Here is a 27,735-nt window from a genome sequence, read left to right as displayed (position 1 = left end):
GCAGACAAACCTTGGACTCAAGCCTTGGCTCTGCCAGTACCAATTATGTAACTTTGGGCTTCTCTGGGGCTTCGATTTTTAATCTATAAAATTGAACCAGTTGGCTGGATGCTCTTTAAAGTCCTTCTAGACCTAAAATTCTTTGATGCCATTAGAGTTACCAGATTTAGCAAATAGAAATACAGGAGGCCAAGGGAAATTTGAATTTCGGTAAACAATGCAAAATTCTTTAGTACAATCACGTCCCACGTCCTGTATTTCATCTGGCAAGCCTAATTCCATGATTCATACGCCTCTCCGGGATAAAAGCAGATATTCCAGCAAAAGGGAAATGCCTGTTCTTGGGGAAAGGTTGTCAAAGCTGTTAATATTCTTACATAGACTTACATCAGGAACCATGACCTCTACTGTGTGCCTTGACCTTCCTATCGTAACCAGACCGACCTGTCACTCTGTTCCACCTTGACCAGACTGTTTGAAAAGATATAATCAGTGGTACCTGCAGAGCTCAGGGTCCCACTCCTCCCCACCAACACCCAGCCCAATGGCGACTTGAAAACCAGATTTCCAGGCCCACAGAAAGGCAAGCGGGAGGTTGGGCTGAAGAAGACAAAAGGAAGAACAACGAGGAAAGAGGAGAAGAATCTGAGGGTCACAGGCGGATAATCGTGAAGAGATGAGTCTTCAAATGTAGCATGAACTTCCACGGGGACCAGAAAAGGAGACCGCCGACAAAGATGAAGACCTGGGTGGCGGAAAGGAAGCCCAGGAAGGCGGATCCCGTTGTCACAGCGACACAAAGAGGCCTGTGGAGAAGGTCCTCTGCCGTGTCTTGGCTCGCTTTTCCTTCTAGGTTGATCTTAACTCATTCTCTGCTACGTAGGAAGCACGATCAGAACACTCCCACCCAAATCTCGCGGAAAGCATTCCTGCACAAAAGCAAGAGAATTGGTTCCCCCAAAAAAGAGAGAAGAGAGGGACTGAAGGAACAAAAACAAAACAAAGAAAGAAGCGGCCTCCTGAACTGTCAAATTTCCGTGCTTTGGGCTGGAATTCTAAAACTGCACACCTCCAGGCCAGCAGTTTGGTGGTAGTCAGAAATTTCAATTGGTGGTTTTGCTTCTTTTTTTTTTTTTAATTAATCAATGCAGGGAAATGGGTGATTTATTCACATATAAAGTCAGTGTTTTTTATTCTTTTGAGTATTTTCAAAATATTTAAAGCCCTTATTTTTTTAAACGTCTTTATGGCTTTTTGTTTTCTTTCAAGGCAAAGAAGGCAACCTGCTCATGCAAACGCTGACCAAGCTGCAAACACCTGAAGAAAAATTTGACTTTTTATTCAAGAAGTATGCTGAATTGGTAAGATCTCTGATTAGCTCTTTTTGTCAGAAAGATTCAGGCTCCGGTTAGAGCTGAGAAAAGGAGGCCGTTTGCTTCTCCTTTACCTCATTATAGACCATAGCTGGCTATCTCACATACGCCAGAGCGGGGATCCGGAAAAGCAGAATTTTTTTTTTTTTTTAAAGGAAAAAGAAACAAAAACTGAAGGCAAACAGCAAAATAAAGAAAGAGGACAGGGACGCCTGGGTGGCTCAGTCAGTTAAGCGGCTGACTTTGGCTCAGGTCATGATCTCACAGTTCGGGGGTTCAAGCCTCATGTTGGGCTCTGTGCTGACAGCTCAGAGCCTGGAGCCTGCTTCGGATTCTGTGTCTCCCTCTCTCTCCCCCTTCCCCCCACCCCCCCATGCTCTATCTCTCTGTCTCAAAAATAAATAAACATTAAAAAAGAAAGAAACAAAGAGGATAGAGTTGGAGTCTACTCTGCCTTCAATTATATGTATAACTTGGGGGGGTGGAAGAAAGAATTATAGATAATTGAAAGTTGTGGATATTTTGAAGTTCTTTTGGCTTTGTAATATAACAGAAATATACTCCACATAAGGGCAAACTTTTGTTTAGTTCTTGTTCCTAGGTGTTTTGAGGGGCCCCCTCAGGAAGGCAGAGGGATGAGTTACCCTCAATTTGTGACACATTCTCATTTGGTCTTGAAAACTTTATTTGTGCACTCACTCATTCATTCATTCAATCAACCATTCATTCATTCATTCAACCATTCATTCATTCTCTTTGATCTACATTCTTCTCCCGGCCCCCACTGTGGCAAAGTGTCTGATGTGGATTACTTTGTGCCCAGTTCTAAGACCTCCTCGTGCAGGCTCCCTCTGGATAAGAGGGCCATTGGAAGGCAGGGAAGCCACCCACAGACATCAGAGAATCCGTGAAGTACCTGGTCCCCCCACCAGTACTCCTATAATTGGGCCACTTGGGAAAAAGAGGCGGGTTCAGGGAAACACCATTCCCGCATGGTCACTCCCTTATGGAACCCGCGGCTGGGATGTGACATCCTCTCAAGTGGGGCTAGCCAACGTGCTTCTCCTTCATTCCTGCTTGCTTTCCTTAAAAGAAAAAAAGTTTCATTTATTCCTGTTGGACAAGCTGTCACAGGAGAATGAAACTAAGTCCACACACAGCAAAACAGTTCCTCCAGGCAGCAGGTTGAAGGTAGATGGACCTTTACCACTAAAGCAGCTGGATTCAGAGCCTCTCCCTGGTATGGGCCCTTCTGAGACCCTGGACGTAATTCTCTTTTCTTGATTTTGGGTTTTTATGTGTCTGTGTTGTTTTCATGATTTTGTTGGTGTTGGTGTTTTGTTTTTTGTTTTTTGCGTGTGTGTGTTTTGTTTTAAAAAAAAGGGGCCTCCAAACTCCTCGTCTTATCCCTATTGATGGAGTGGAGTTTAACAAGTGACTTGTCTTTCTTTTTCACTTGGACTTTCGTCCTGTGATTCCTGTCCTTCCTTTTCTTCCTTTTACCTTGACGCGTTCTCTGTGCTGAATTATCCTGCAGTAGACCCAGAGGAATTCTGAGGCCCTGAGGGACTGCCTGGTTGTTTATCCCTGCCAATACTTTTTAACTGGCTTATAATCACATAAACCCCACATCATGATGATATAAGAAATACTGAATACACACAGAAATATCTCTAATCCCATAACCCTTAAACACAAACTTGGATTTATCCCTCTTCCTTCCCAGTTTTGCTACATAGGCAGAGATACTTTTTATAATAATTACTATAAGGTACTTATACTTTGGAATCTGGCTGGGTTTTTTTCTTGGGTTTTTTGGGGGGGGTTGTTTTTTTTGTTGTTGTTCGTTTTTGTTTTTGTTTTTGTTTTTTGTCTCATAGGACATTTTCCCATGTCGTTTAGAGTCTTTATAATTATATTTTCTAACAAGCTATGTTATTTTCCATTAAGTAGCCATTATCTACCGGTTCCCTAATTTGGGGACATTAGATTCCTTCCACTGTTTGCTTTACCAAATATCGCGGCAGTGAATACCGTCATGCTTTACATGTGTTCCTTCTTCATTTTATGATCTTTGGGGAAAGTTCCAGAATTGGGATTATTGCATCAAATAGCATGAATGCCTTTTGTTTGTTGTTGGGCTTTTTTAACGGTCATATTACTTTCCAAAAGAATGGTAGAAATTTATGAAGCAGGCATCAGTGCATCAACTTGTTTTTATTGCAACTTATTTAACATTAGCTATTAACCTTCTATGAACAATTTCGATGCCATAAAGTAAGTTAGGTTTCAAAAATACTTTTCCCAAAAGTAAGGCCCCCATTCTGACCTGTCCATCCTTGCTCTTTTCAGTATTTTCCACATCGTTTCTCTCCCTTTGCCCCTTCAATTTACCTCCTCCTACCAAGGCCATTCATGTTTAGTTTCTAGTGCTATGCTCCATACTTGGCTGGATTGACCAGCATTCTAGCCTCGCACAGGAAGCCATGTTCAGTGCCGCAGCCCACAGCAGCAAATCACTTCGCCCGTCAGTCCAAGATTTTTTCTTCCAGAGCCAGGGCTGTTCACCATGGGATCTCCCTCCACCTACTCACTCTCCTAGTCAAGAGTCACCTCACGGAGGTTCTCTTTCCAGACAGCCTACTCAATTCAAGCCTTACTTACTCTACCTTGGCATTTATGTCCTGTCCTGTAATAGGACACGATATAAACTTTAAAACCCAGAAGATCATTCTAGAAAAAATGAATAGGAGAAAATTGGCCCCAAACCCATTACATTTCCTTTTCAGAAAGGAAAAATTTTGAATAATTTCAATCTTTTACCTGGAGACTAAAACCTATTTCATTGCTCACTGATTTGATATAGAAGATGTTTTGAGAACAAACTGAGGGTTGATGGGGGGTGGTAGGGAGGGGAGGGAAGGTGATGGGTATTGAAGACGGCATCTTTTGGGATGAGCACTGGGTGTTGTATGGAAACCAATTTGACAATAAATTTCATATATTAAAAATATATATATATATATATAGGAGATGTCTGATGTGTAGGTGTTAACATAGAATAAATCATCAAATTCAAAGCTGTGAATCAAATAGCCTCTCTAGCTAACTCACCCTTACAGATTCTGAATCCTGTAATATAATCTACTACTCTTTTCATTAATAAATAAAGATACCTCATGACTAAATGAGGAAGTGACCTAGGAGAAGTATTTTTTCTAAGTTTCCTCAGTTTTAATGTAGTTACAACAAATCACTAACACTATCGTGATTTGGTAATTGGCATTAATTTTATTTTTTAACTTAGTAATAAACAAGAAGATAAGAAAAATAGCAGATGAAAATCCATTTGGCCTGTTACAATTGTACAGAACAGCTGTGTCTAAGTGCATTATTAAAACACTAAGCCAGCAAGTATTTGACTGAAGTTGACTCAGCTGCAATACGTTTGCTTCTGTTCATTAAGAAACCATATATGTGTTCACAAGTCTGAAGTACTTGAACAAAATTAGCCACACTCTTTTAAAAAGTGTCAGAAAGTTAAGCGTTTTTATTTAGAGCAAAGCAAGATAGACCCAGCTAAATGTCAAATGTGTATGACCTTGGAGTACACAACATGGTTGATAAGCAAGCAAGTCCTCTCTTCCAACTTATGAAACACAGGTAGGGTATCTTCCTCCTGATGCTCAGATATATCCATATTGGGCAGTGTTCCCCAGTCAAGGGCAGTTTTGTTCACCATGGGCCAAGAGTAAATCTTTCTGGAGATATTCTGGGTGACACAATTGGGGGGGTGCTACTTGCTTCCAATAGGTTGGGGTCAAGGATACTGCTAAACAGCCTACAATGTCCAAGAAGCCCCCCCACCACAAAGAAATTATGCTGCCCAGTATGTCTAAGTGCTAAGGTTGAGAAACCCTGACATATGATTTAATCTTCAAAAGATAAAGACTAAATCATAATGGCAATAACAATAATAACAATATAAATTTCAGCAAGAGATAATAGGTCATTTAAAATGCAAATATAAGCACAAATATAACTGTGGTCAAAATGAAAAGACCTCATCTATCCTCCTAACAGGAGGCTTGCATGAGAAACATATTATAAAATATCAATGATTTTCCAGTTGAACCTCAAGAAAAATATCAATTTCAATCGATGTTTACAGTAATACAGGTCTAGTTTTTCCCGATGCTAATTCTCACTAATAAATAAAAATTGCCCATAAATGTGAAGACAGAATATCTTGTGTGGATATCCCCAGCTTGATCTGGCAATGGTCATTTTAGCGTGGCAGGAGGGAGGGAGGAAGGGAGTAAAATAAGATGTGAACTGAAAAAAGTGCAACAGTCCTGTTCAGCTAGTTCAGAAAGAACAAATGCTTTTTCAAGACAGGGAAACTGAGGTACAAATGAGGGCTCATGTCATGTATGTAATCACTTGCATCAGGCTCTTCAAGGCTCTAGGAACACCTGGGGTCACTCCCCGGGGCTTTTCCTCCTCTTGAGCCCACAAGGTCCTAACCAGGACAAGCACCTACTTGGATTAAGCACCATTCAGACAGGCAGGGAACCGAGCCCAGCAAAGGAAGGGCTCTGGACAAAGGGCTGCCCTTTGCATACAGTCTCACTGATTGTCAGTCTGAGATCGAAATGCCTGGAACATGCTAGGCTCTGGTGGCTCCGTTGGTAGATCCCCAAACTCCTCCCACCAGAACTAGAATTCCATTAAAATGTTGCCAAATTTGGCAAAAAAGAATGCAGAACACCCAGTTAAGTTTATTTAATTTAATTTATTTGTTTGAAATTCAAATTTAACTGGGTATCCTACATTTTATCTTGCAACCCTATCCCAGAACTTTAGCATCCCAAGATGGAAAGTCCAGTGGAACATGGGTATCATTCTCCATGCCATCCCTAATACTTCGTGGTAGCTGTTGGAGGAGGGTGAGAAGAGACCCCAGGTGTGGTTGGCAAAAGCCAGTGTCCTGATTTACTAGCCATAAGCATGGAGGGTGGGGGTGGTGGGAGGGCAGGGCATGTTACAGATACTTGCCCTTCACGCTGTGCAGTGGCTACTTCTGAAACTGGTGGAAAATCGCCAATCGTAGATAGTCGATAGGTACTTTCTCTTCTCACCCTTTTTCACGACCCCCAGACTTCACCTTCCATTTACCAGGGGGCTGGTTTATCCTTTTTTATTTTTAAAAAAGATAGTTGCTATAAGCTTGTTTTGAGAAAGAATTCCGAGAACAAAATATAAGCTGAGCAGACACACTGTTGACCATTGCCCCAACACAAGGCATTATCATGGATTCTGGCAGCTTACAGATTCCAAGATGTGCCTTTCTATATCGACTCAAATCACTGGATAGAATCAAGAGAAAGAAAACTATTTCTAGACCACCAAAAAGAAGACCAGAGCAAAAAGAGATCATTATAACCATAATGATAAGGAAAAACCTATCACTGACATGGTCTAAAACCCGTATCTACAAGTATTGCAAAGTCGCATTTATGAAGTTTATTTGACTGCAGGGGGGCAGTGCTGACAGCAAAAAATGTTTCCAACAACCACAGAGGGGTCTTTAGGTACTTCCTCTTCTGCGTCTTTTCGATCCACTCAAAAGTGATCCCCGCCATTTTGTTTTTCATGTCTGTACCCCTCACATCTAGCTGGATGAACATCGCACTGAGCAAAAGAAGTTAAAGCTCCTACAGAAGAAACAGGTACAAATGCAAAAAGAAAAGGACCAGTTGCAAGGGGAACACAGCAGAGCCATCCTCGCTCGAAGCAAACTGGAGAGTCTATGCCGGGAGTTGCAGAGACACAACAAGACGCTGAAGGTGTGTACTACCACCTGTCTGAATAACACGCTTGCATGCTGCACAGACACAGCCTTCTGCTACTCACGGCAAGAGTGCAAGTTTCTGACTTTCAATAAATCATTTTACCTCCCCAAGCCTGTTTCCTCAGCCCTAAAACGGGGATCCTACCAACGTCACTGGGTGGCGGGGGAAAAATTAAGTGAGGTCATATACTGAGAGTGCTACACAGGCCCTGACACAGAACAGGCTCTCAGTAAAACGTGTGGCATCCCCGCTTACCTTTTTCTTACCTTGAGTCTGTATTATTTTATTTTTTTCAAGGCAGACCTTAGTTCTACACTTGAAAATACAAATTTTCAAAAATCAGAGTTTTGTGTTGTAATGAAATCTGCACGACATGAGAAAAATGGGCAAAAACTAACTGACCCCATAAAGCAAGATTGAGAGCCAGAATGTCAATAGTCCGCTGAAAACAGAAGCTACTTGAAAAAACACTGACACTCTTCAGACTTAATGATTCAATCTAAAAATAATAGACTGATCACTTCATTCAGGCTGCATGGGTTTCGTTAATTACAGCGCAAGCCTCTAGCAGTGTGCCTAATTTGATTACACACAGACACTAGTTTCATTCAACAAAACAAGATGCAGCACTCTCCAAGATAATGCCGCATGCGTCCACAGTCCCCTTTCCAGCTGAAGATCTTAAAGCTTTTGACAAACAATAATTAATTAGACATCAGTATTCCTGTGAGATAGTTATTGTCACATGTGTTTAAAAGGAGATACTTTAAGAAGCAGAGAGATTAAGATCACTGCTGCGTTTGCACAACAGAGTTGGGAAGGAATATGGCTCTGCACATTCCAGATGGTTTTTTGATATCTGGGAAATGGAAGGCCAGTGTGATGAACTATAACTCTCAAATCACAAGGTGTAGGAGAAGGACTCCTGGCATCTCTTCAATCATTGCACTAGGGACAATCGGAAACGCAGGGTACATGGCAGCCTGGGGATGGGAGCATCATTCTCAAATCAGACACATATTCAAGTCAATAGCACCCTGTGTTTACCTAAGTCTGGCTTTCAGTAGTGTTGCATTGTAAGGAGATAAAAATTAAATCAGATACAGTGGAAAGAAAGATATATCAACAAAGATATTTAAAGAATGAAATGGGGTGGCTTGGGCTCTTTGGGTAGCATTCAAAGACAGAATGATGGAAGTGGCAAAGACCCTGTACCTACAGGGTCCACGCCCTCACTAACAGCTTCCAGTTGCGGACAATGAAATATCATTATTATGCCAGGACTTGTGCTAAGTGCCTTACAGAGGTCATTTTATCTAATTTTCAGAATAACCTTAACAAGGGTTAACACCTCCATTTTATTGGTGAATAAACTGAGACTTGGCAATCCTAATCAGTTGCCCACAGTGTAATGTTGCACAGGCAACAATTAGCTCTGGAGCATTTGTCTTTACTGAATTTTTGTCTGGTGGTTCTATCAACTGCTGAGGAAATCTCCTAGTATAATTGTGGAATTGTCTACTTATCTTTTTAATTATGTAAATGTTTGCTTCATGTTTTTGAAGTATTAATATGATGTGTATGCACATTTATGATTGTTTTTTATTTAAAAAATTTTTAATGTTTACTTATTTTGGAGAGAGAAAGACAGACAAAGCATGAGTGGGGGAAGGCAGAGAGAGAGGGAGACACAGAATCCAAAGCAGGCTCCAGGCTCTGAGCTGTCAGCACAGAGCCTGATGCTGGGCTCAAACTCGCAAACTGTGAGATCATGACCTGAGCCAAAGTAGAGCGCTTAACCGACTGAGCCATTCAGGTGCCCCTCACATTTATCATTGTTATGTCTCCTTGATAAATTGACTGTTTTATCATTATGAGATGTCCTTTGGTAATAATTGTTATCTTGATGTCTATATTATCTGATGTTGACATAGCTCCTCCAGTTTTCTCTTATTGTTTGCATGGTATATCTCTTTCCATGCTTATTTCTAAGCCTGTACCTTTGTATTTAAAGTGAGCCTCTTGTAGACAGTATATAGCTGGACCTTACTTATTTTCATTCTTACAATACCTCACTTTTAGAGTACTAGTCCATTAACATACAATGTAATTGGTCATGTGATTGGATATACTTTTACTATTTTATTATTTATTTACTATTTGTCATCTCTGTTTTAGGGTCCTCTGTTCTTTTCCTGCTTTCCTTTGGATTATTTGAATATTTTTTAAATAAAATCCCGTTCTAATTTATCTCTTGGATTTTCAGTTATACTTCTTTGTATTTTCAGTGGTTGCTCCATGATTACTTATACATTCTTAACTTTCCACAGCCTACCTGGAGTAACACTGTTATCATTTCACATAAGGTGTAGAAACACTGCAACCTAAATTGGTCCATTTACTGCCCCCCACCTTCAAACTATAATTGTTATGTGTATTGCATTCACATACATTGAAAAAGCCCATGAGGTACTATTACCATTTTTATTTTAAATGATCATATGCATTTTTTTTAAAATTAAAGGCAAAGGGGCGCCCGGGGGGCTCAGCCCATTCAATGTCTACCTCTTGATTTCGGCTCTGGTCATGATCTCATGGTTGTGAGATCAAGCTCCACGTTGGGCTCAGTGCTGAGCATGGTGGCTGCTTGGGATCTTCTCTCTCCCTCTCTCTCTCTGCCCCTTCCCTGCCCCTGCTCTCTCTCAAAAGAAAGAAACATTAAAAATAATAACCATAAATAAAATAACATAAAAATTAAAGGTAAAAACTGTTTTTTACTTACTCATATATTTAAATTTTGGACATTTTTTATTCTTTCTGAAGCTTCAACTTTCTGTCTGCCGTCATTCCCTTCAGCTTGAAAACCTTCCTTTACTATTTCTTGCCATAGAAGTGTGCTGGCAATTAATTCTCTTATGTATTTATCTTTAATCTTTAAAAATGTCTTTATTTTGTTTTTATTTTTGAAGGTTATGGTTATTGGATATAAAATTCTGGATTGGCAAGATTTCCCTGTTTTTCTTCTCTTTCTTTCTCTCAGCCTTTTATAGGTTCTATATTCTGTAATCTAACCTCCCATAGTTTCTGATGAAAATCAACAATAATTTGAATTGCTGTCCCCCAGTATGCAATAATGCCATTCATCTCTGGCTACTCTCAAGGTTTTTCTACTGATCATTGGTTTTTAGAGTTTTGGCCACTTTATATGCTGAGCTGCAGTTTTCTTCATATTTATCCTATTTGGGATTTTCCAAGCTTCTCTGCATCTGTAATTTATGTCCTTCACCAATTTTGATAAAGTTTCAAACATTTTTCTTCAAGTATTTTTTATGTTTCATTTTCTCTCCTTTCCTCCTAAGATTCTAACCTCATGTGTGTTCAACCTTTTGCTATTGTCCCACACACGTTCCTTGGTTTCTCTTCATGTTCTTCACCAATCCTTTTTCTTCTAGCTTCAGATTAGATCATTTATATTGGTCTAGCTCCCATTCACTGATTCTTTCCTCTGCCATCTCCACTCTGCTCTAAGTCTGCCCAGTGATTTGTGAATTTCATATTTTGTAACTTTTAACTGCAGACTTTCCACTTGGTTCTTTCTTATAGATTTTTTTCTGTCTTATATTTCCTATCTTTTCATTCATTAAGATAATACTTTCCTTTATAATCATTGAGCATACTTATAACACCTATTTTCATATTCTCCCTTGCTAATTCCACATCTGGGTCATTATGGAATAGGCCTCCTCTGATTATCTTTTCTTACGAGAATGGGTCACATTTTCTTAGTTCTTCATATATCTAGTCACTGTAGACTATACTCTGGATGTTGCAGCTGTTGTGTTGTGTAGCATATAGATTCTACTATACCCTTTGAAGAATGTTATTGTTGTTGCTGTTGTTCTTTTTAAGCAGGCAATTAACTTGATTGGAGTCAAATTGCAAATTCTCTCTCTTGGGCAGCAGCTCAAACTCAGTTCATTTCTTTTTTCTTAATTAGGCTGCTTTGAGTCTGCCCTGCACATGTGTGGTTCAGGGTCACCCAAAGATTTGGGCAGAATTTATTCACAGAAGTTAAGGCTCTCTCTCTGACTCTTTCTTTTTTGGGAATCTCCTCTCATCTTTCTTTCTTTCTTTTTTTTTTTTTTTTAGTTTTTTTTAATGTTTGTTTATTTTTGAGACAGAGGGAGACAGAGTGCGAGTGGGGGAGGGGCAGAGAGAGAGAGGGAGACACAGAATCTGAAACAGGCTCCAGGCTGACGTGGGGCTCAAACCCACAAACTGTGAGATCATGACCTGAGCCGAAGTCAGACACTTAACCGGCTGAGCCACCCAAGTGTCCGTCCTCTCATCTTTCAGTGACTGTAGTTGCCCGTAACTCTTCATTCCTCGGACCAGAAACCTGGTAGGTAGGTTTTCGATGAGAATTTTATCCATCCTATGCAACTGCCAATTTCAGTCTTCATTCAAGCTAAAAGCTGTTTTAAAAAATTGAGAAACTTACAGTATACTATTTCTTTTTTACAGGGGTCAGCTTCCCTCTAGCATCTGCCTGATTCTATCTTCAGTTCTCCAGTGTTTCTAAGTAGTTGTTTCTTGCATCTTGTCCAGACCTTATAGTTATTATCTGTAGAAGGGTCAAAGTGGTATGAGCTTCCTTAGCCATACTAGTGAAACAACCTAAGTATATCTACATCTAAAATCCATGTGCTGAGAGCTTGGGAAGATATAGAAAAAGAATGCATGCCAGGCTCTTCCCACCAAAAAAACTTAACTATTACTATTTTTTTTTAATGCTTATTTTTGAGAGAGAGAGGGTGAGCAGGGGAGGGGCGGGAGGGGGTGGGGAGGACAGAAGATCTGAAGCAGGCTCTGCCCTGACAGCAGCAAACCCAGTGTGGGACTCAAACTCATGAACCGTGAGATCATGGCCTGAGCTGAAGTCAGACGCTCAACCAACTGAGCCACCCAAGTGCCCCTAACTATTATTGTTCTTTATTAAAATTGATTCTTCAGTGAATCAAAAAAAAAACCCACAAAAGCTCATAATTTAGAATAATTTAGAAAAAGATGAGTGAAGTTCTGAGACATGGGTTTATTTCAACAAAATATTCATATATTTGAAGCAATAAATGTGAACTTCAAACTATACTGAGAAAGAACTGTCCACTAAGAGATGGCTAAGTGTTTCAGGAAACACGATTTTAGTAAATGAATAAGTAAGATTGGTTATGAGAATATCACAGAATTTTAAGTGGAAAGGACTATAGGACTCATCTAGTCCAAGTTACTCATGTCTGTATGTAAATTATTAATTTATTGGTTCATTGAATAAACACTTACTGAATACTTATGAAGGATGTGCCAGAGCATAGCACCAGTTCTGAGATGCACAGTGATGCACAGTGATGCACAGTGATGCTTGCAAAGTCTGTTTTCTTAGTTATTTCAGACTTTGCCTCTCAATCTTACTGGCATTACTAATTTCCACTTTGAATTTCCACTTTGAAAATTTTACCTCTGACACCGTCCAAATTATTACAAATTCTTTATCATAGAATCAAATTTTATAAAATTTTGCTAGACTTATTTTTCCCTCAAAAGAAACTACTATAAAATGCAAAATGCTATTTTTTGAGCCAGGATTAGGTGCTATGATGGTTTGACCTGTGTTTAATACCACCCTAACACCCACACCTTCTTTCCGTAGCCAGTTGCCAGTGACAAGCTCAGATTTGCTGACTATCACGGGATGGTTCTTTCAGTTACTCGTTCATTAATGGATGGAATACAAATGCAAATGGCATTCAGATCATAGTCTGTAGTCCTAGAACTAGGAACCCATTGACCTCTAAGCTAATCTGGAGCAGTAAGGAGACAATCACTATCATAGGTATATTCGGTGACTCTTAGCAGTTGGCCATAATCATTCTTAGTGAAATATATATAGTAAGCGCTGGCCTACAAAGTTCAGGGCAATACCTCAGTTAATTTCCTCAGATTAAGAAGGGTAGGTATTTCCTATAATAACCCTAAAAAGTTGTCATTCAATGTTTACACCATGACTTAATTATGATTCAGATATCAGGAATTCTATAAGAGTTGGAGAATATGTTAATATTGTAGCGTAAAAAGGACACTTACTGATAAATTCCTATATTCCCAGAGCATAATTTCTAGCATCCGTTTTTATTTTGATCACATTATTCAACTATCATAAAAAAAGATTTGCACAATTCCTTCTATTTAAATCATTATTTCTTTTTAAAATTCCTATTACATAATTTGATCATGGGAGGCCACTAAATGTAGTATAATTTTACTTGCCAACCATGAACAAGCTCTCATAATAACAATTAATCAGAAGTGAAAGGCATCCTAAAATGTCTGGATCACTTTTCAGCAGTGTCTCTATCTTTGGTATGATAGAGCAAGATTAAACCCTTTGATTCTAAAAGAATGAGAGGAATCATCACAAAGCAAACAATTCTCAATATAGATATGGGGGAAATTTGGGCACATTGTTGGTAGTTAGCAATGAAGGCAAAGTTTGGATTTAGGAGAAAAGAGAACAGAAATGATATAAAAGTTAATTTCCAATTCTTACATGTTAACAAAGCGGAAGAGGGGAAAATTAGATGTTTCATTTGAGAGTTAAAAAAGATTTGAAACATAATATTGCTTTCAGATTCAAAATTTACATTGAACATCTCAATTACCCTATGTGACACAGGGACTGATTGTTCTTTCAGAAATAAAACATCCAGCAAATTTTCTAAGATTTCTTTTTCCATTCTTGAATTGCTGTAATTGATCTATAGCCATCTTCGTTTCCTTTTCAAGCTTTTGATAAAGTTTTTCTTACTAAGAGAAAGTTTGCATTGCGATCACTTCTATTTACAAAACTTGGGTAACACAATTATGCAGTTAACATGCTGTAGTTTTTTTTATAGAGGAATATAAGATCTATTATTCTTCTTTCTGCACCAAACCAAGGAAACACAGGATCTGTCTCATCAATCAGTAAAGCCGAGTGGCCTTTTTTCCAGGCCACAGACAAGAAATCAAAACCGTGTTACTATGTGTTTGTTAGGAATCGCTACAGCTTATGCACTCAGCAGGAGACCCGTCATCTTTTAAAACAAGCCTATTCATCACCAACTATCAGATTCAAGGCCCTCATTGCACCTGCTCTGAGTGACTGTGTATTTACAACTGAAACCTTTGCTCACACATTTATTTTGGGGCTGAGCAAGGTTAGCTCCAGAGAACTGAGAAAAAAATGTCCTGCTTACCCTACACACTAACCTCCTTTTATGGACCTAATCCTGCGTTCTATAAACCCAGGTGCATGCAAACCAGCATAACAAAAGACTTTGGTTTTTATCCACAGGAGGAAACCCTTCAGAGGGCACGTGAGGAAGAAGAGAAAAGGAAGGAGATCACAAGTCATTTCCAGACTACTCTGACGGATATCCAGGCCCAGATTGAACAGCAGAGTGAGCGAAACATGAAGCTGTGTCAGGAGAACACAGAGCTTGCAGAGAAACTGAAAAGCATCATTGATCAGTATGAGCTCAGAGAGGAGGTGAGAAACACATCAAACAACTTAGGGTTACTATATATAGATCCAGATCTGGGCTGTGAAGGTGGAGAATTTGGTAATAAGAAAGTTATGGCCAGCCCTCTCAATTGATTAATATTTAGGATCAGATGTCTTTTGGGAGCCAAAATTAAAACAGGAGGTATTGCAAAATACCTGGCTGAAAGTCATACGGGATTTCTTCAAAACTGGAATCATTGCAGAGCAAAGCAATAACTAGGAAGTAGTAGGCCATCAGCACAGTTATCCTTGAAAATAGCATTTGTCGATTTTAAAGAACATTGTCTATAGAGCCGAGAAATATCCCACACACTCCTTCTTAAGAATCATCATGTCATGGAAATGAAGGGTCTGTATTCTATATGCTCCACAAGCCAATAATAGTATTAATGATGTAATAATTATAATATTAATGGTATTATTTATTCAGTGCTGAATTGGTGCCAGGGAAGGTGCTGAGTACCGCGCTTTACATACAATGTGTCATTACATGGTCTCAACAACCTTATGCCCTAGATAATACCCTATTACCCACATTATATAGATGGGAGGCATAGGCTATGAGGTTCATCACCTACCCATTGTCACAAAAGCCAAAAGAGTTTTGCTTCCAATAGTTTACATTAGGGAGACTAAAAGGGCCTTTTATTATTTCAAAGTTATATCTGGATATTTAATACATTTTGAAGACTTCTGAGGCCCTCTCAAGATCTTTATATATATTATTTTCCTCTTCCCACCCAAATATTAAAATGTCTGCCTTAAATGTCACATAACATAATCAGAGCGGCTCTGTTGGCACCATGAGGATTTTATCAAGAAAGAAACTGAGCCAGTAGCACACAGAAGCAGCAGTTAGATAAGTTGAGGAAACCCCTTACAGTAAACCAAAATGCCGTGTTACCGTTTTGTCTTATCACTAAGATCAATCCTATACCACGTGGAGGCTCAGGCAGAAGCAAAAGGGAGGAAGCTAAAAACAAACAAAAAAAAAATCCATACTCTTCAGAGGGATCCCAGAGAAGAACAGAATAGACCCAGTAGACCAGTTGTACATTCTTGGGATTGGTTCTAGATGAGCCCCAAGGCTATAATTCCTTGCATCCTCTTGCCGATTAGACTTCCTAATGACTAAGAAATTCTCTGCGCTAAAGTAGAATTGGAAGCTTGTCTTCACTAAGCCAGTTGAGAGGTCAAAAGAGGTAGAGGAGGAAGTAGCAATTTGCATATCAATTCACCTGTGACCCTTAGCCTTGTTTTGCCCAGCATCCAACAGAATTGAAGTGGGGTGCTCCCCACCCAGTCCCAGACTCTGGGCTACATGCTGGTACCCCAGAGTTGCCTCACAACCCTTGAGACAAGAATGTGGAAGAGAATTCACTACAACACATTGTATTAATGTGACTGAAGGTGGTTTTATATCTATAGATCTCACCAAGATACTGAGTGATGGTGCCATAGCCCTTCCTTGCAGTATGCATCACCTTGCTGTCTAGCATCATAACTCACCTTGGTATCTAGTCGTTGCTAAATTCAGAAAAATAATGTTGGGAGCTTCTGGGGTTAACATCACTGAACTTTGGCACCTCTGCCTTTTGCAGCCACCTTTGCATAATGCAAAATGCAGGGGACTGCACCAACTTATGACTTTTATATAGAGCCATAAGTGATGCCAATGCATTTATCCCCCCCCCCCCCCGTGTTTTAAATCCTGAAACCCGGAAAACATGTGTGTCGATACTATTTTTTTTATTTTACGTTATTCAGCACCAATAATAAGCCAGGCTTGATATGTGCAATTTATTTTTCCTTAGCATCTGGACAAAATATTTAAACACAGAGAACTGCAGCAGAAGCTGGTGGATGCAAAACTGGAACAGGCACAAGAAATGATGAAGGAAGCAGAGGAGCGACACAAACGCGAGAAGGAATATGTACTTATCATTTAGTCAGTGTGCTTGTCTGGTCTGCCTGGGGGTCAGGAACCCCTGAGAAAGTTGTTTTTGATCATAGTCACAGAGCACTAGACCGATGGGGAGAACCTGGGCTTCCCTGGAGAACTACACTGGCCAGCCAGTAGAAGGCACTGTACCCACACGGTTTTTTACATAAAATAGTCATGCACCCATTCAACAAATCTTTTTCAAGCACCTGCCCTGTGCTAAGCATCATCCGGGGCACCGGGGTTTAGCAGTGAACAAGACCAAAAAGGCCGTGTCCTGGCATGGAGACTAGAATCTAACTAAGAAAAGACAGGCAATAAGCAAGGAAATGAACAAAGAAATAAAATTTCAGATAATAATAGGTGCTAGTAGAGAAATAAGGAGGAACTGCAAAGGGGCAGAAGGAGGGAGTGCCTACATTAGACTGGGTGGCCAGGACGCCTCCCAGAGGGGAGGATGCTTGAGCTGAGCCCTGCCTAGTGACAGGGAGGCAGAGAGGAGGCCTCCAGCAGCAGTATCTGTAGCAGCAATAAAGACCCTGATGCTGGAACTAGCTTGGGGTCCCCCAGATACAGAAAAATGTCACAGTAGCAAGAGCATGTGGACCCAGGAGGAGAAAGGTTCCAAATGAAGTTGGAGACATAAGCAGGGGCCAAATTGTGTAGCTTTATAGGCTTGGGAAAGTAGTTTGGATTTTATTCTAAAAATTTTTTTTTTAACGTTTATTTATTTTTGAGACAGAGAGAGACAGAGTATGAACGGGGGAGGGCCAGAGAGAGAGAGGGAGACACAGAACCGGAAGCAGGCTCCAGGCTCTGAGCCATCAGCCCAGAGCCCGACGCGGGGCTCGAATTCATGGACCACGAGATTGTGACCTGAGCTGAAGTCGGATGCTTAACCGACTGAGCCACCCAGGCGCCCCTGGATTTTATTCTAAATATACTGAGAAAGTCTGGGTAGTTTTAGCTAAGGAAGTAACATGATCTGCCTTGTATCTCTAAACGATGAATCTGGCTCCTGGGTGGAAAGTGAACTAAGAGGGGACAAGGAGTCTACTGCAGCAATCTGGAGGAGACACGATGATGGCTTGGCTTGGGGACATGGCAGTGGATAAGGAGAACTGGACACGGACAGAAGTTACGTTTTCAGTACAAAACCAACAGTCTGAAGATGGTGGCAGTGAGGAAAGGGAAGAGTCAAGGATGACTCCTGAGTTTTGGAGTTTAAGAAACTGAGTGGTGGCTTTTAATGACATCTCATTAACCCCAAACCTTCTGAGCCAGCTGTAGGGCCCGTCTCCAGGGGAGAGAATTGAGGCTCAAAGAAGACATACCACTTGTTTAAGGTCACACACTGCTAAGTGACGGATACGTGTCGGTCACACTGCCCAACACATCACATCTCCAATGTGTCTGTCTCCAAAGCCCAAGCTCTGTGATAATACATCACACTCAGACATGTGTTTCAGAGGCATGAGTCGAAGTGTGCGTCTGCTGCTGGGAAAAGGGATTTAAAATGCAATCAATGGGCTAATCATGCAAATTTGGCCATTTAGTAATTGATCACAAACTTTGCAATTACCGAAAATCAGACTAGAAGAGCAATTTAATAATAACTATGGTTATCACACATGGCAGCAAAAGGGCGAATTTTGGAGAACGTAACCTGGTGGACGTTGGATAATCTCAAAGCAGAAGCCCATGTGCTCTTAACAAAAAGATTAAGTTGTTGAATCCATCTACAACCTATCTCTCAAAATAAGAAAGCATTTAATTATTATTCAGAATTCAAGAAAACAGATACCCCACTATTGGCATAATTACCCTGTCAAGCAAAATATGCTTCCTATAGGATATCATTACATTTGGCACATAACACATGAGACATGACAGAGGAATAATTAGGCAGAGATTCATTTGAAAGAGAGTAGGGGTCGTTTTGAGGTGACCCAGCCTTAGCAAGAAGTTAACATACTCCCCTGTTTTTCTACCCTGGTTTAGCAAAGCAGCAGATTTAAGTAAAAAAAAAAAAAAAAGAAAAAAGAAAAAAAATTAGCCCCCTCAGTTCTTCAAAGATGGCCACCTACCCAGATTCCAGCTATGATGCTTCTTTTTGCAAGTAACGAAATAGCAAATCGGAGCTGGAGGGTTCCTTCATCCCAAGCAGAGCAGGCAGCCATCTTCCTCTCTCGGCCAGGGAACCACCCACCACAACTGGGCTCCAGAGCCTGCTTAGTGAAGAACGTGCCACATGCTCAGATGGCCAGAGGGGACCCTACAGGTCTTGTAGACCACAGCTACCTCAGACCTCCATGGGGTGGGTCTTGGCGCTTCTATAACAATGAACTTTCACTGTTCTCTGGGAGGCATGGAGGAAGAGATACAACCCATTTTCACAAATGGAGGCATTGAGCCACGAGAAAAGATAAACTTGGATAAGAAAAGAGATGCCTCCAAGTTTTTTTATGTAATGATTTTATCATTTTTTGTTCTGATCACCAAAAAAATGGGCATTTTTTTAAATAGGCATAAAGAAAAAATATATAAGTCAGTCCATCTTCAAAACCACTAGAAACTTTTTTTTTTTAATGTTTATTCATTTTTGAGAGAAAGAGAGAGACAGAGCACAAGCAGGGGAGGGCAGAGAGAGAAGGAGACGCAGAAACCGAAGCAGCCTTCAGGCTCTGAGCTGTCAGCACAGAGCCCAACATGGGGCTTGAATTCACAAACCATGAGATCATGACCTGAGCCAAAGTTGGAAGCTTAACTGACTGAGCCACCCAGGCGCCCCTAGAATAGAAAATTCTTAAACTGATGGCCACCTACTTGACTAATCAGATTAACTCATCATGTCCACCATTCTGTCTGTAAACACACTAACAGATCCCTCAGTACGTTGAATCCTGTGACTGGACAGCTACTCCAGTGTCTACACATGGGTTCCCAAGTTAAGGAAGACGGCGCTGACCACAAATCAGCTCTTTGTACCCAAACCTTTTCTTTCTTGATTTTGTGTTATGAAAACCGACAGAATGATGTAGAAACTGATGAAATGTAAGTGTGAAAAGAAAGAACTGTTTTTATGAAAATGATGCTTAATGCTTTGAAATGCCAAATAGCACAAAACAATTGTCAAGTTAGATGGGAGTAGCTATAAAGGACTTGGAGAAAGTGGCAAAACTCTAGAGAATTATCCAATCAAGCTTCTTCACAAATAATCTTAAGTCTTTAGGTTTTAGTACTATTGTTTAAAAAACTAATGTATATACAACAACAAAAAGCTTCTCTGAATGCCAGTCAGAAGACCCATACCCAAGGGTGGCTCAGTTGGTTAAACATCCGACTCTTGATTTTGACTCAGGTCAGGATCTCACAGTTCATGAGATTGAGCCCTGCATCAGGCTCTGTGCTTATGACACAGAGCCTAAGATTCTCTCCCTTCCTGCCCCTTCCCTCCTCACACACTCTCTCTTGCTCTCTCTCACAAAATAAATAAATAAATAAATAAATAAATAAATAAATAAATAACTTAAAAAAAAAAAGAAGACCCATACCCAAAACAAAGACCATAGCTTTATATAAAAATCAATAAGTAAACATACATCTTAAGTTCAAATAACATGTTTTACATATGTGTGTGTCATATTTATGTCTAGAACAACATTTTCAATTTAACCTGTCAGCTTCCAGTTCTGATTATCTTTGATATGAGAGCCTTGGTTGTATTTGAAAGGCTGCCTCGTGGAAGAGGAATGAGACTTCTTTTGTAAATCTTATACAAGATTTGGAATAATAGGTCAAGTTTGTAACTCAGTGTTTCTCAAAATATAATCCATGGACCACCAAATCCCAAACCATCTTATTTATTTGCTCTAACTACAGACTTGAATCACACCTATACTTCCTAACTTACATTCTTTGAGAGGGATCTGCATTTTAACATGCTCCTTAGGAGACGCTGGTGCATGCTATGGTGGAGAACTGTGGTCTAGGAGAATAACCTTGAGTTCAACATAAAGCAACAGTTGCTCACAATAATGATCTGGCAGGGGGAGGGGGGGTTCTGGAAATGTTCAAGCAGGGACTGAATGATGACTGAACAGGATTGCTAGACTTTTCCAGAATTTGGTGGGAGGTTAAATTTTGTGTGATTTACGCTTGAGTTGAAGATTATTTTTCTCTTTTATCCCTAAGAACCACAAATCTTTAGTTGAGAATCCAACTTTTTAGACGCTGTTTTCTTAGCTTTCTTAGATACTTTGCCAAGCTCCCAAAAAACTACTTAGAGGGTTAATTAGCAAGTTATTCCATTTCATCCACAAATTATAACCAAATGGTAAAGTAAAGAGCAATCTGACAATCTTTCCACGTGTTCTCTCTTCTCAGTTGCTGAACCAGGCAGCAGAGTGGAAACTTCAAGCCAAAGTGCTGAAGGAACAAGAGACAGTCCTGCAGGCTCAGGTGAAATGGGGGGTTGCGGGGGGACAACCATGCATGGGGTGTGCTCTCCTTGTTGGCACATTAACAGGCTATGAACCAAAGGGACTCTTCACCAGGCCTTAACATGTGGCGGGGGCGAGGGGAGCAGGAGTTAGAAATGAAGAATAACTTCATATTTATTATTTTAAAGTAAAAATAAAAGCACCACATTATACCTGAGAAAAATAAATGGTCCGCAACAACAACATCGAGTCAAAAGGTTTGCTGACATACGAATGAGGGCACCCGACGGGGCAATCGGAATGAGTTAGTGTCCTGGTTCCTGCCTATCTGTTCATAATACGTCATCTCTCTCTCTCTCTCCTCCCCGTGATCCTATTAAAGTAAGAATAAAATGTGAACGGATCATATGCGCCATCTAGAACTCTCAATACTGAAAGTATCCTTACCTATTTGATGTTATTTATAGTCAAAAGAAGTGAGGAAGATAAAGTCAGCACCAAAGTTCTTGTGCTATGGGAGGTTGGCCTTGTCGGTGATAAATGACTAGGGATGATGGACAAGTAGGGAACAGCTTTGATCTGGCTTTGTGATGTCATGTGTGTGTTTTGATTAGACTACAAGAATTCATATTTCAGACTCAAAGATAAAAAGCCTCGTGCAACAGATGACTCTGTCCATCCCTCCCTTGCCCTTGGGGCTCTGCCCCTCCTGGCAAAAGTTGCCTGTGGGGTTCTGGGTTAGGCATCCTAGGTCTGAGCCAGAGAGAGACACTAGCGCCCTGCTGGGAGAAATGCGCCAGTGCTAAAGACACTGTAAAGTCACGTAGAGCAAATTCACAGAAAGTGAGGAAACCGGAAGCCTGGCGGGCTGGGCAGCTGTTAATTTAAGATTTGGATAATTCACTTGTAAATGTTTATGTGCTGACTGCTATACACTTGTTCACTGTAAAAACAAAAACAAAAACAAAAACTTTGTTCATTATACGAATGAACAAGTTCATTAAAAACTTGCTTGTATGAATACTTGTTCATTTTTTACAAAGCATATGAGAAAAGATAAGACACTCATGGGTAATAAAATCACAAATTATACCACTGCAGACAAAAATGCAGATCGCATTTTCATAGCTCACCTTCCTAATGCATAGTTTTTCCAGTGTGTGTCCCGAATGTATTGATAAATTGTTTTCCCTCAATAACATAAAATAACATATCAAAATCATTTGTAAATACTAATTACATAGAGATTTGAACCATGTTTCTTACTGTTAATAAAATCAGCAGATCTAGAATTAAAAAACTAAAATCTAGAGTTACAAACTCAAGGTCATCCTTTAGGGAATCCCAGAACATCACATCATGGTTGTGGGGTAGGCGGCAGGCAGCGGCCACTCTCTAAACAGAGGCAGGCAGGGGGAGAGGAGGTGTGACCTCACAGTCTTGAAGAGACTCCAGAGAATTGAGGCAGGGCTCCTGGCCCTATCTCTGTACTAGTCTCAGCACAGAGCCTTGAGGGGTACAAGAGACAATATTTGAAGCTATTCATTGTTCATATCATCTATGACAAGCAATCTCTACTCCTCTCGATAAATGGTGATAATGAACTTGAGAAGAGATTAATACCATTAGACATGGGGTTAGAGAGTCATTCATTCAGCTGGCATCAGAATCTAGGCCTTAAATGACCTGTGGAATGAAACATAAGGGTATGATCCAATGCCACACCTCAAATTTGAAAAAGCATCTACCAGGAGTTTTTATTTGCCAATGTTCCTCATTCATTCCTTGCTATTGACAGAGTCCAGAGACCAGGGTCAGGGTCCTGGCTCTTCTGCTCAGAATTTGTCTGACCTTGTGTAATTCATCGAAATCTCCCTAAACCTAAATTTCTTTGCCTGTAAAATAAGAATACTGTAATGCACCCATGATCCCAAGTTGGAGTTCTCTAACCTCTGGGAGGCTCATTACTTTTCAGTATTTCCAAAACATAACAGCATAACAGCAGCTACTATTTAAAATATCGTTGTTTTGGGGGATGCCAGGGTGGCTCGGTCAGTTGAGCGCCCAACTTTTGATTTCAGCTGAGGTCATGATCCCAGAGTCATGGGATTGAGCCCCGCATCAGCCTCCACACTACGCATGGAGCCTGCTCCGGATTCTATCTCCCCCTCTGTACCTCTTCCCCACTCACACACACTCTCTAAAAATAAAAATAAAAGATGATAAAAGAAAATAAGATATAGTTGTTTTTGACATATCAGTTCTCACTCAGCAGCTATATGGCAGTTATTCACATGTTTGGTTAAGTTTATAAAAGGAAAATGAGTTAATGAATATGTAAGATATGCAGTTTGCCTTCAAGTTCTGCATGCAAAGCACTTAGCCCCATACCTGGCCCATAATTAGCATAATTAATTCAACCAATATTTATTGAGCACCTACTCAGTGCTAGACAAGGTTCTAGGTGCTGGAGATAGACTAATCCATAAGAGAATCAAAAGTCCCTACCTAATTAAACACAGTGATAATACTACTAATAAAAATGCTAACAATTAGTGTATGAGCTAACATTACTATTATTTCATAGGTGAGGATCTACGTAGAGATATATGAGACAAAAGGAGTCTTTGGTTACAAAAAAGTTTATGAACCCCCGGAAAAGATGATCTCAAGACCTTGTGCAGCTCTAGTTCCTGAATGTAGACAGCTTCCAGAGCAGAAGCAGTGTGGCCTAAGCTGGGCTAACCCCGCCTTTTCCTCCATTGCCTTGTTTTCTGTGGCGTGTGGCTCTCTCTGCAAGGACACCCCTTTGTCTCCTGTCTTCAAGGCACTTTTCAAAACTTCAACAATGACTTCAAGAAGAATATAGTAGCCCCCAAACCCGATGTATAAAAATGTTTAAAAATTCCTCTTGAAAACTGTCAATGTTGTAGCTTTAAAACCTTTAGACCTTGAAAAACAAAATCAATCACAGATTTGATTGCAGAGCACTTGAACCCTTCCTTCGGGTTTAGAACTGCTTTAAAGGAGTGGGGTGGTAGGAGGCAAGAGGGCTCAAGTCCCCATTTCCACATTCTGAGCTAAGGAAATATCAAGGACAGATTACGTTTAACTAGATGAAGTCACCTTCAGCCATAAGACAACAGCTTGCCAGGTTGGGGCATGATTCTCACTTAGCAAAGAGATGTCTGGCTTTCAATTATACAAACCATGGCAACGGAGTAAATGTCAGAAATGATCAATGGAATACAATCGCCACTACAAATAGAGTGTTCACTGGGTCGATAAGGATGAAGATGGTGGATGTGGAAAGTCAGTAATACCAACGCAGCCACAAAAACACTGCCCAAGGGGAAAGATCATTGAGTAAATTTGGTTTGGCTTTATTCATTTTTTTCTTTTTTCTCTCTTTCTTTCTTTTTCCTTTCTTTCTTTCTTTCTTTTTTCTTTCTTTCTTTCTTTCTTTCTTTCTTTCTTTCTTTCCTTCCTTCCTTCCTTCCTTCCTTCCTTCCTTCCTTCCTTCCTTCCTTCCTTTTTTTGGTAAATTAAGGACAGCAATCACAGCCTTTAAACCGGAAGTCCTCACCTTATGTATCTAGGATGAGAGGACATTACTCTACAACTGCTATTATAATTGGACGTGTTCCCAAATCAAATATCACAAGTTCGCTAAGACAATTCCTGGACATGCTTTTGTTTCCTGTATGCTGTGAACGTTTGTAATTAAAATTTGGTGCCCCATTAAAAGAACGTATGAGTCGCTCACCCACATAACAGTGAAAATGTTGCAGCAACTGTTGTGGTGACTCACCCTAGAACAGTCCGTTTCTATTTCTGCCTCTGGCAGGAGTACTGTGGATGACCTCTGGATGTCCCTTCCATGCTTCTCTGAAATACCAAAATAAGAGCAGGAATATGACACATGAAACCAAACATGCATCATGTCAGCGTGATAGTGAGAGGGAACATATACCAAACAAATATCCACAAAGTAAACAAGAAGTGTCCATTTTGAGTTAGCACAAGTAAAGAGTTTTAGAGTTGTTTACCTGAGACAAGCATAATCCACACAGGTTTTGCCACCTGCCACAAAGAGGTCAAATAGGAAGAAAGGCTGAGTATGAAAAACAGTACTTAGAAGGGGAAATGTGGAGTTACTGTTTCATGGGTAGAGACTTTCAGTTTTGCAAGATGAAAGGGTTCTGGAGATTGGTTACATGACAGTGTGGACGCAGTTAACAACACCGAACTGTACATTTAAAATGGTTGAGATGGTAACTCTTACATTACATGTATTTGCCCCAATTAAAAAGAAAGAACAACAGTGGAGAGAAGAAAAAAAACAAAAACAAAAAGCAGTCGCTAGAAAAAGGCCAGAAGAAGTGGTAATGAAATGAGACACTTCTTCCTGGCCCTCTGGGTGTGTCTGCCTTCCCCCATGCCACAAGAAAACATGAGGAAAGGAAACAAAACCTGCCCGATGTATACACCCAAAAGACCATTTTTGCCCAAAGGAAGGGGAGAAGCTGGCCGAGGTGGGCACGGTTGCTCCTGCTGATACTGTCAAGGTTGTGCCAGCAAGACGGGCTGTGCACGCGCCCACTCCTGCTCTGCCTGTCTGCAGCCTGCAACGACCCGGCTGCGTGAGCAGCTTTGAGAGGACCTGCTCCAGGGACGGTAGTATCTGCCACCCTCCCGTAACTCTGCAGGAATTCCCGAGAAGTGGAGAAAAGAAAGGAGAGAAAGTAAGAAAAAGCAACTTCACAGGATATGTAACCAAGAATGCAAATGAAGGTGGAGAGGATCAGCTGGGAGTAGCTGTCCTCACCCTGGACCACTAGATTATGTGTAGTAGTATAGATAGCCAGTCCAGTAGAAGTTCATCCTCAGATTAAGGACTTGAGCTGCTCAAGGGCCCTGAAATCAAGTCAGTGGATCCCAGCCACTACTTCAAAAAAAGTGAAACAGAACTAAACAGAATATGTCAAGAGTGCGTTGTACATAATGAGTAAGGATTGTCTTATGCAGTGTGTGTGTGTGTGTGTGTGTGTGTGTGTAAAACCCTACTACACCTTCCTGGCCATGAACTCCCTAGTGCCCTTTTATTCAGTCTTCTTTCATCTGTGTGCCAAGGAATCATGAGAAAAAAAATGTAGGCCACCAGAGTTGCCCCAAGCTCTGTCACACATGCATGGAACCAACATGTGATTTCAAAACGATACTCAGATGTTGTTTGACTTTTCTTTGGAAAATCTATCCTACAGAAAGGTTTTACGTTATCATTCCGTTGTTCTTGTTTACTGCAGTGAAATCTCTGCTATTCTACAACATTTGAGAATGACCCCTTCTCGATTAGCAGATTTTCTGGGTTCTGGGGGTAGTCTGATTCCCATACTCTCTACCTCTCACCCCCAAGACCGGGAACTCTCCAGTCTACTGGCTTCCAGTTAGTAGTTTTTCTCTTTCAAAAAGACAGTGTCCCAGGTACCACCAGCTAGTCATTTGGTGCCCATTTGAGGAGCTGGGGTTTGCTCCAGCATTCAACAGTACCAAATACTCATTCGAAAATGGAGGCTTTCCTAACATGTGTCATCCATATTAAATCTCCACTCATAGCATGCTATTCTAAAATCATTTTTTAAAGCAAGATTTAATTAGTGTATTGCTGTCTCTAACAATCAAGTACTTAACACACTCTCCTTCCCTGTCCTGCTTTATTCCTACTTCAAATTACCTTATTCCTTGGAATAAGGATATAGAGGTAGAAAGTACTCCTGAAGTGAACCACACGCTTGCCAATGCTAACCCATACGATGTTTTATGCTGTGTGCATATTAGAAAAGGCATTCCTTCCTCGAGACTCATTCTTTCCATCTGTAGAAAATTCGTATAATAAACTGATTTTGATGAACAGGGACATTTAACTGCTATTGGCTGTAACACTGTCTTCATAAACATACAAAACCAAATGGACTGAAATGCAAATGGTTGGTTGCTTAGCGTGGCACAACGGATATGATTGCAGCCACCCATGTCGGGTCCACCTTTTCTACCACTTCTTTTCATTTCTCTACATTCTCACTTCTTTCAAGACCAAGTTCAAGGTTTGCCTTCTCCACAAAAACATGGCTTACATGGTCACCTGCCATGCTCACTTCCTTCTCTGACTGACACCATCCTGAACAGACTTGGCACTTTGTAGTATTCCCTGTCCCATCGTCAAATTGTCTTTGAGATTATCTTCCCATCACGTGTGCATGTCTCTCAGAAACAGTAGCCACACGTTCAATGCTTTGCACATAGAGTCAATGTGTATGTTCGGTGCTCAATGAAAGTGTGTTGGGAAAAGTTAGGTTGTAATGAAATGGTGATGACACATTTTCTTATTCCATTTTTTTTTAAAGACGTATTTCAATCATACTCACTGACTTAGGTTGATGTCACAGTAAACAAAAGAACAGAACACATTGTTAACATTGTGTTGAGGATTCCTTTAAATCAACTTTCTTCTCAAATAATGAAC

The 27,735-nt window shown here is 40.4% G+C and overlaps 2 protein-coding genes across 4 annotated transcripts in view; one reads left to right on the top strand and one right to left on the bottom strand.

The window, feature by feature from the left end:
• Positions 1-27,735, bottom strand: part of HECA (hdc homolog, cell cycle regulator) — a 132,390-nt gene that overhangs the window by 4,703 nt on the left and 99,952 nt on the right. For both annotated transcript variants that reach the window (XM_045058126.1, XR_006598340.1), the window contains exon 4: positions 25,024-25,100. In XM_045058126.1, the coding sequence (XP_044914061.1) occupies positions 25,041-25,100 (60 nt within the window). In that variant the 3' untranslated portion in view covers positions 25,024-25,040. The remainder of the gene's footprint in view (positions 1-25,023; positions 25,101-27,735) is intronic.
• Positions 1-27,735, top strand: part of TXLNB (taxilin beta) — a 52,822-nt gene that overhangs the window by 10,787 nt on the left and 14,300 nt on the right. For both annotated transcript variants that reach the window (XM_003986611.6, XM_045058122.1), the window contains 5 exons: positions 1,270-1,361; positions 7,052-7,222; positions 14,619-14,813; positions 16,643-16,762; positions 21,157-21,231. In XM_003986611.6, the coding sequence (XP_003986660.1) occupies positions 1,270-1,361; positions 7,052-7,222; positions 14,619-14,813; positions 16,643-16,762; positions 21,157-21,231 (653 nt within the window). The remainder of the gene's footprint in view (positions 1-1,269; positions 1,362-7,051; positions 7,223-14,618; positions 14,814-16,642; positions 16,763-21,156; positions 21,232-27,735) is intronic.

Source organism: Felis catus, chromosome B2 (assembly GCF_018350175.1).
Source record: "Felis catus isolate Fca126 chromosome B2, F.catus_Fca126_mat1.0, whole genome shotgun sequence".
In the NCBI taxonomy this organism is placed as follows: Eukaryota; Metazoa; Chordata; class Mammalia; order Carnivora; family Felidae; genus Felis; species Felis catus.
This window is presented reverse-complemented; position numbering and strand designations above follow the sequence as displayed.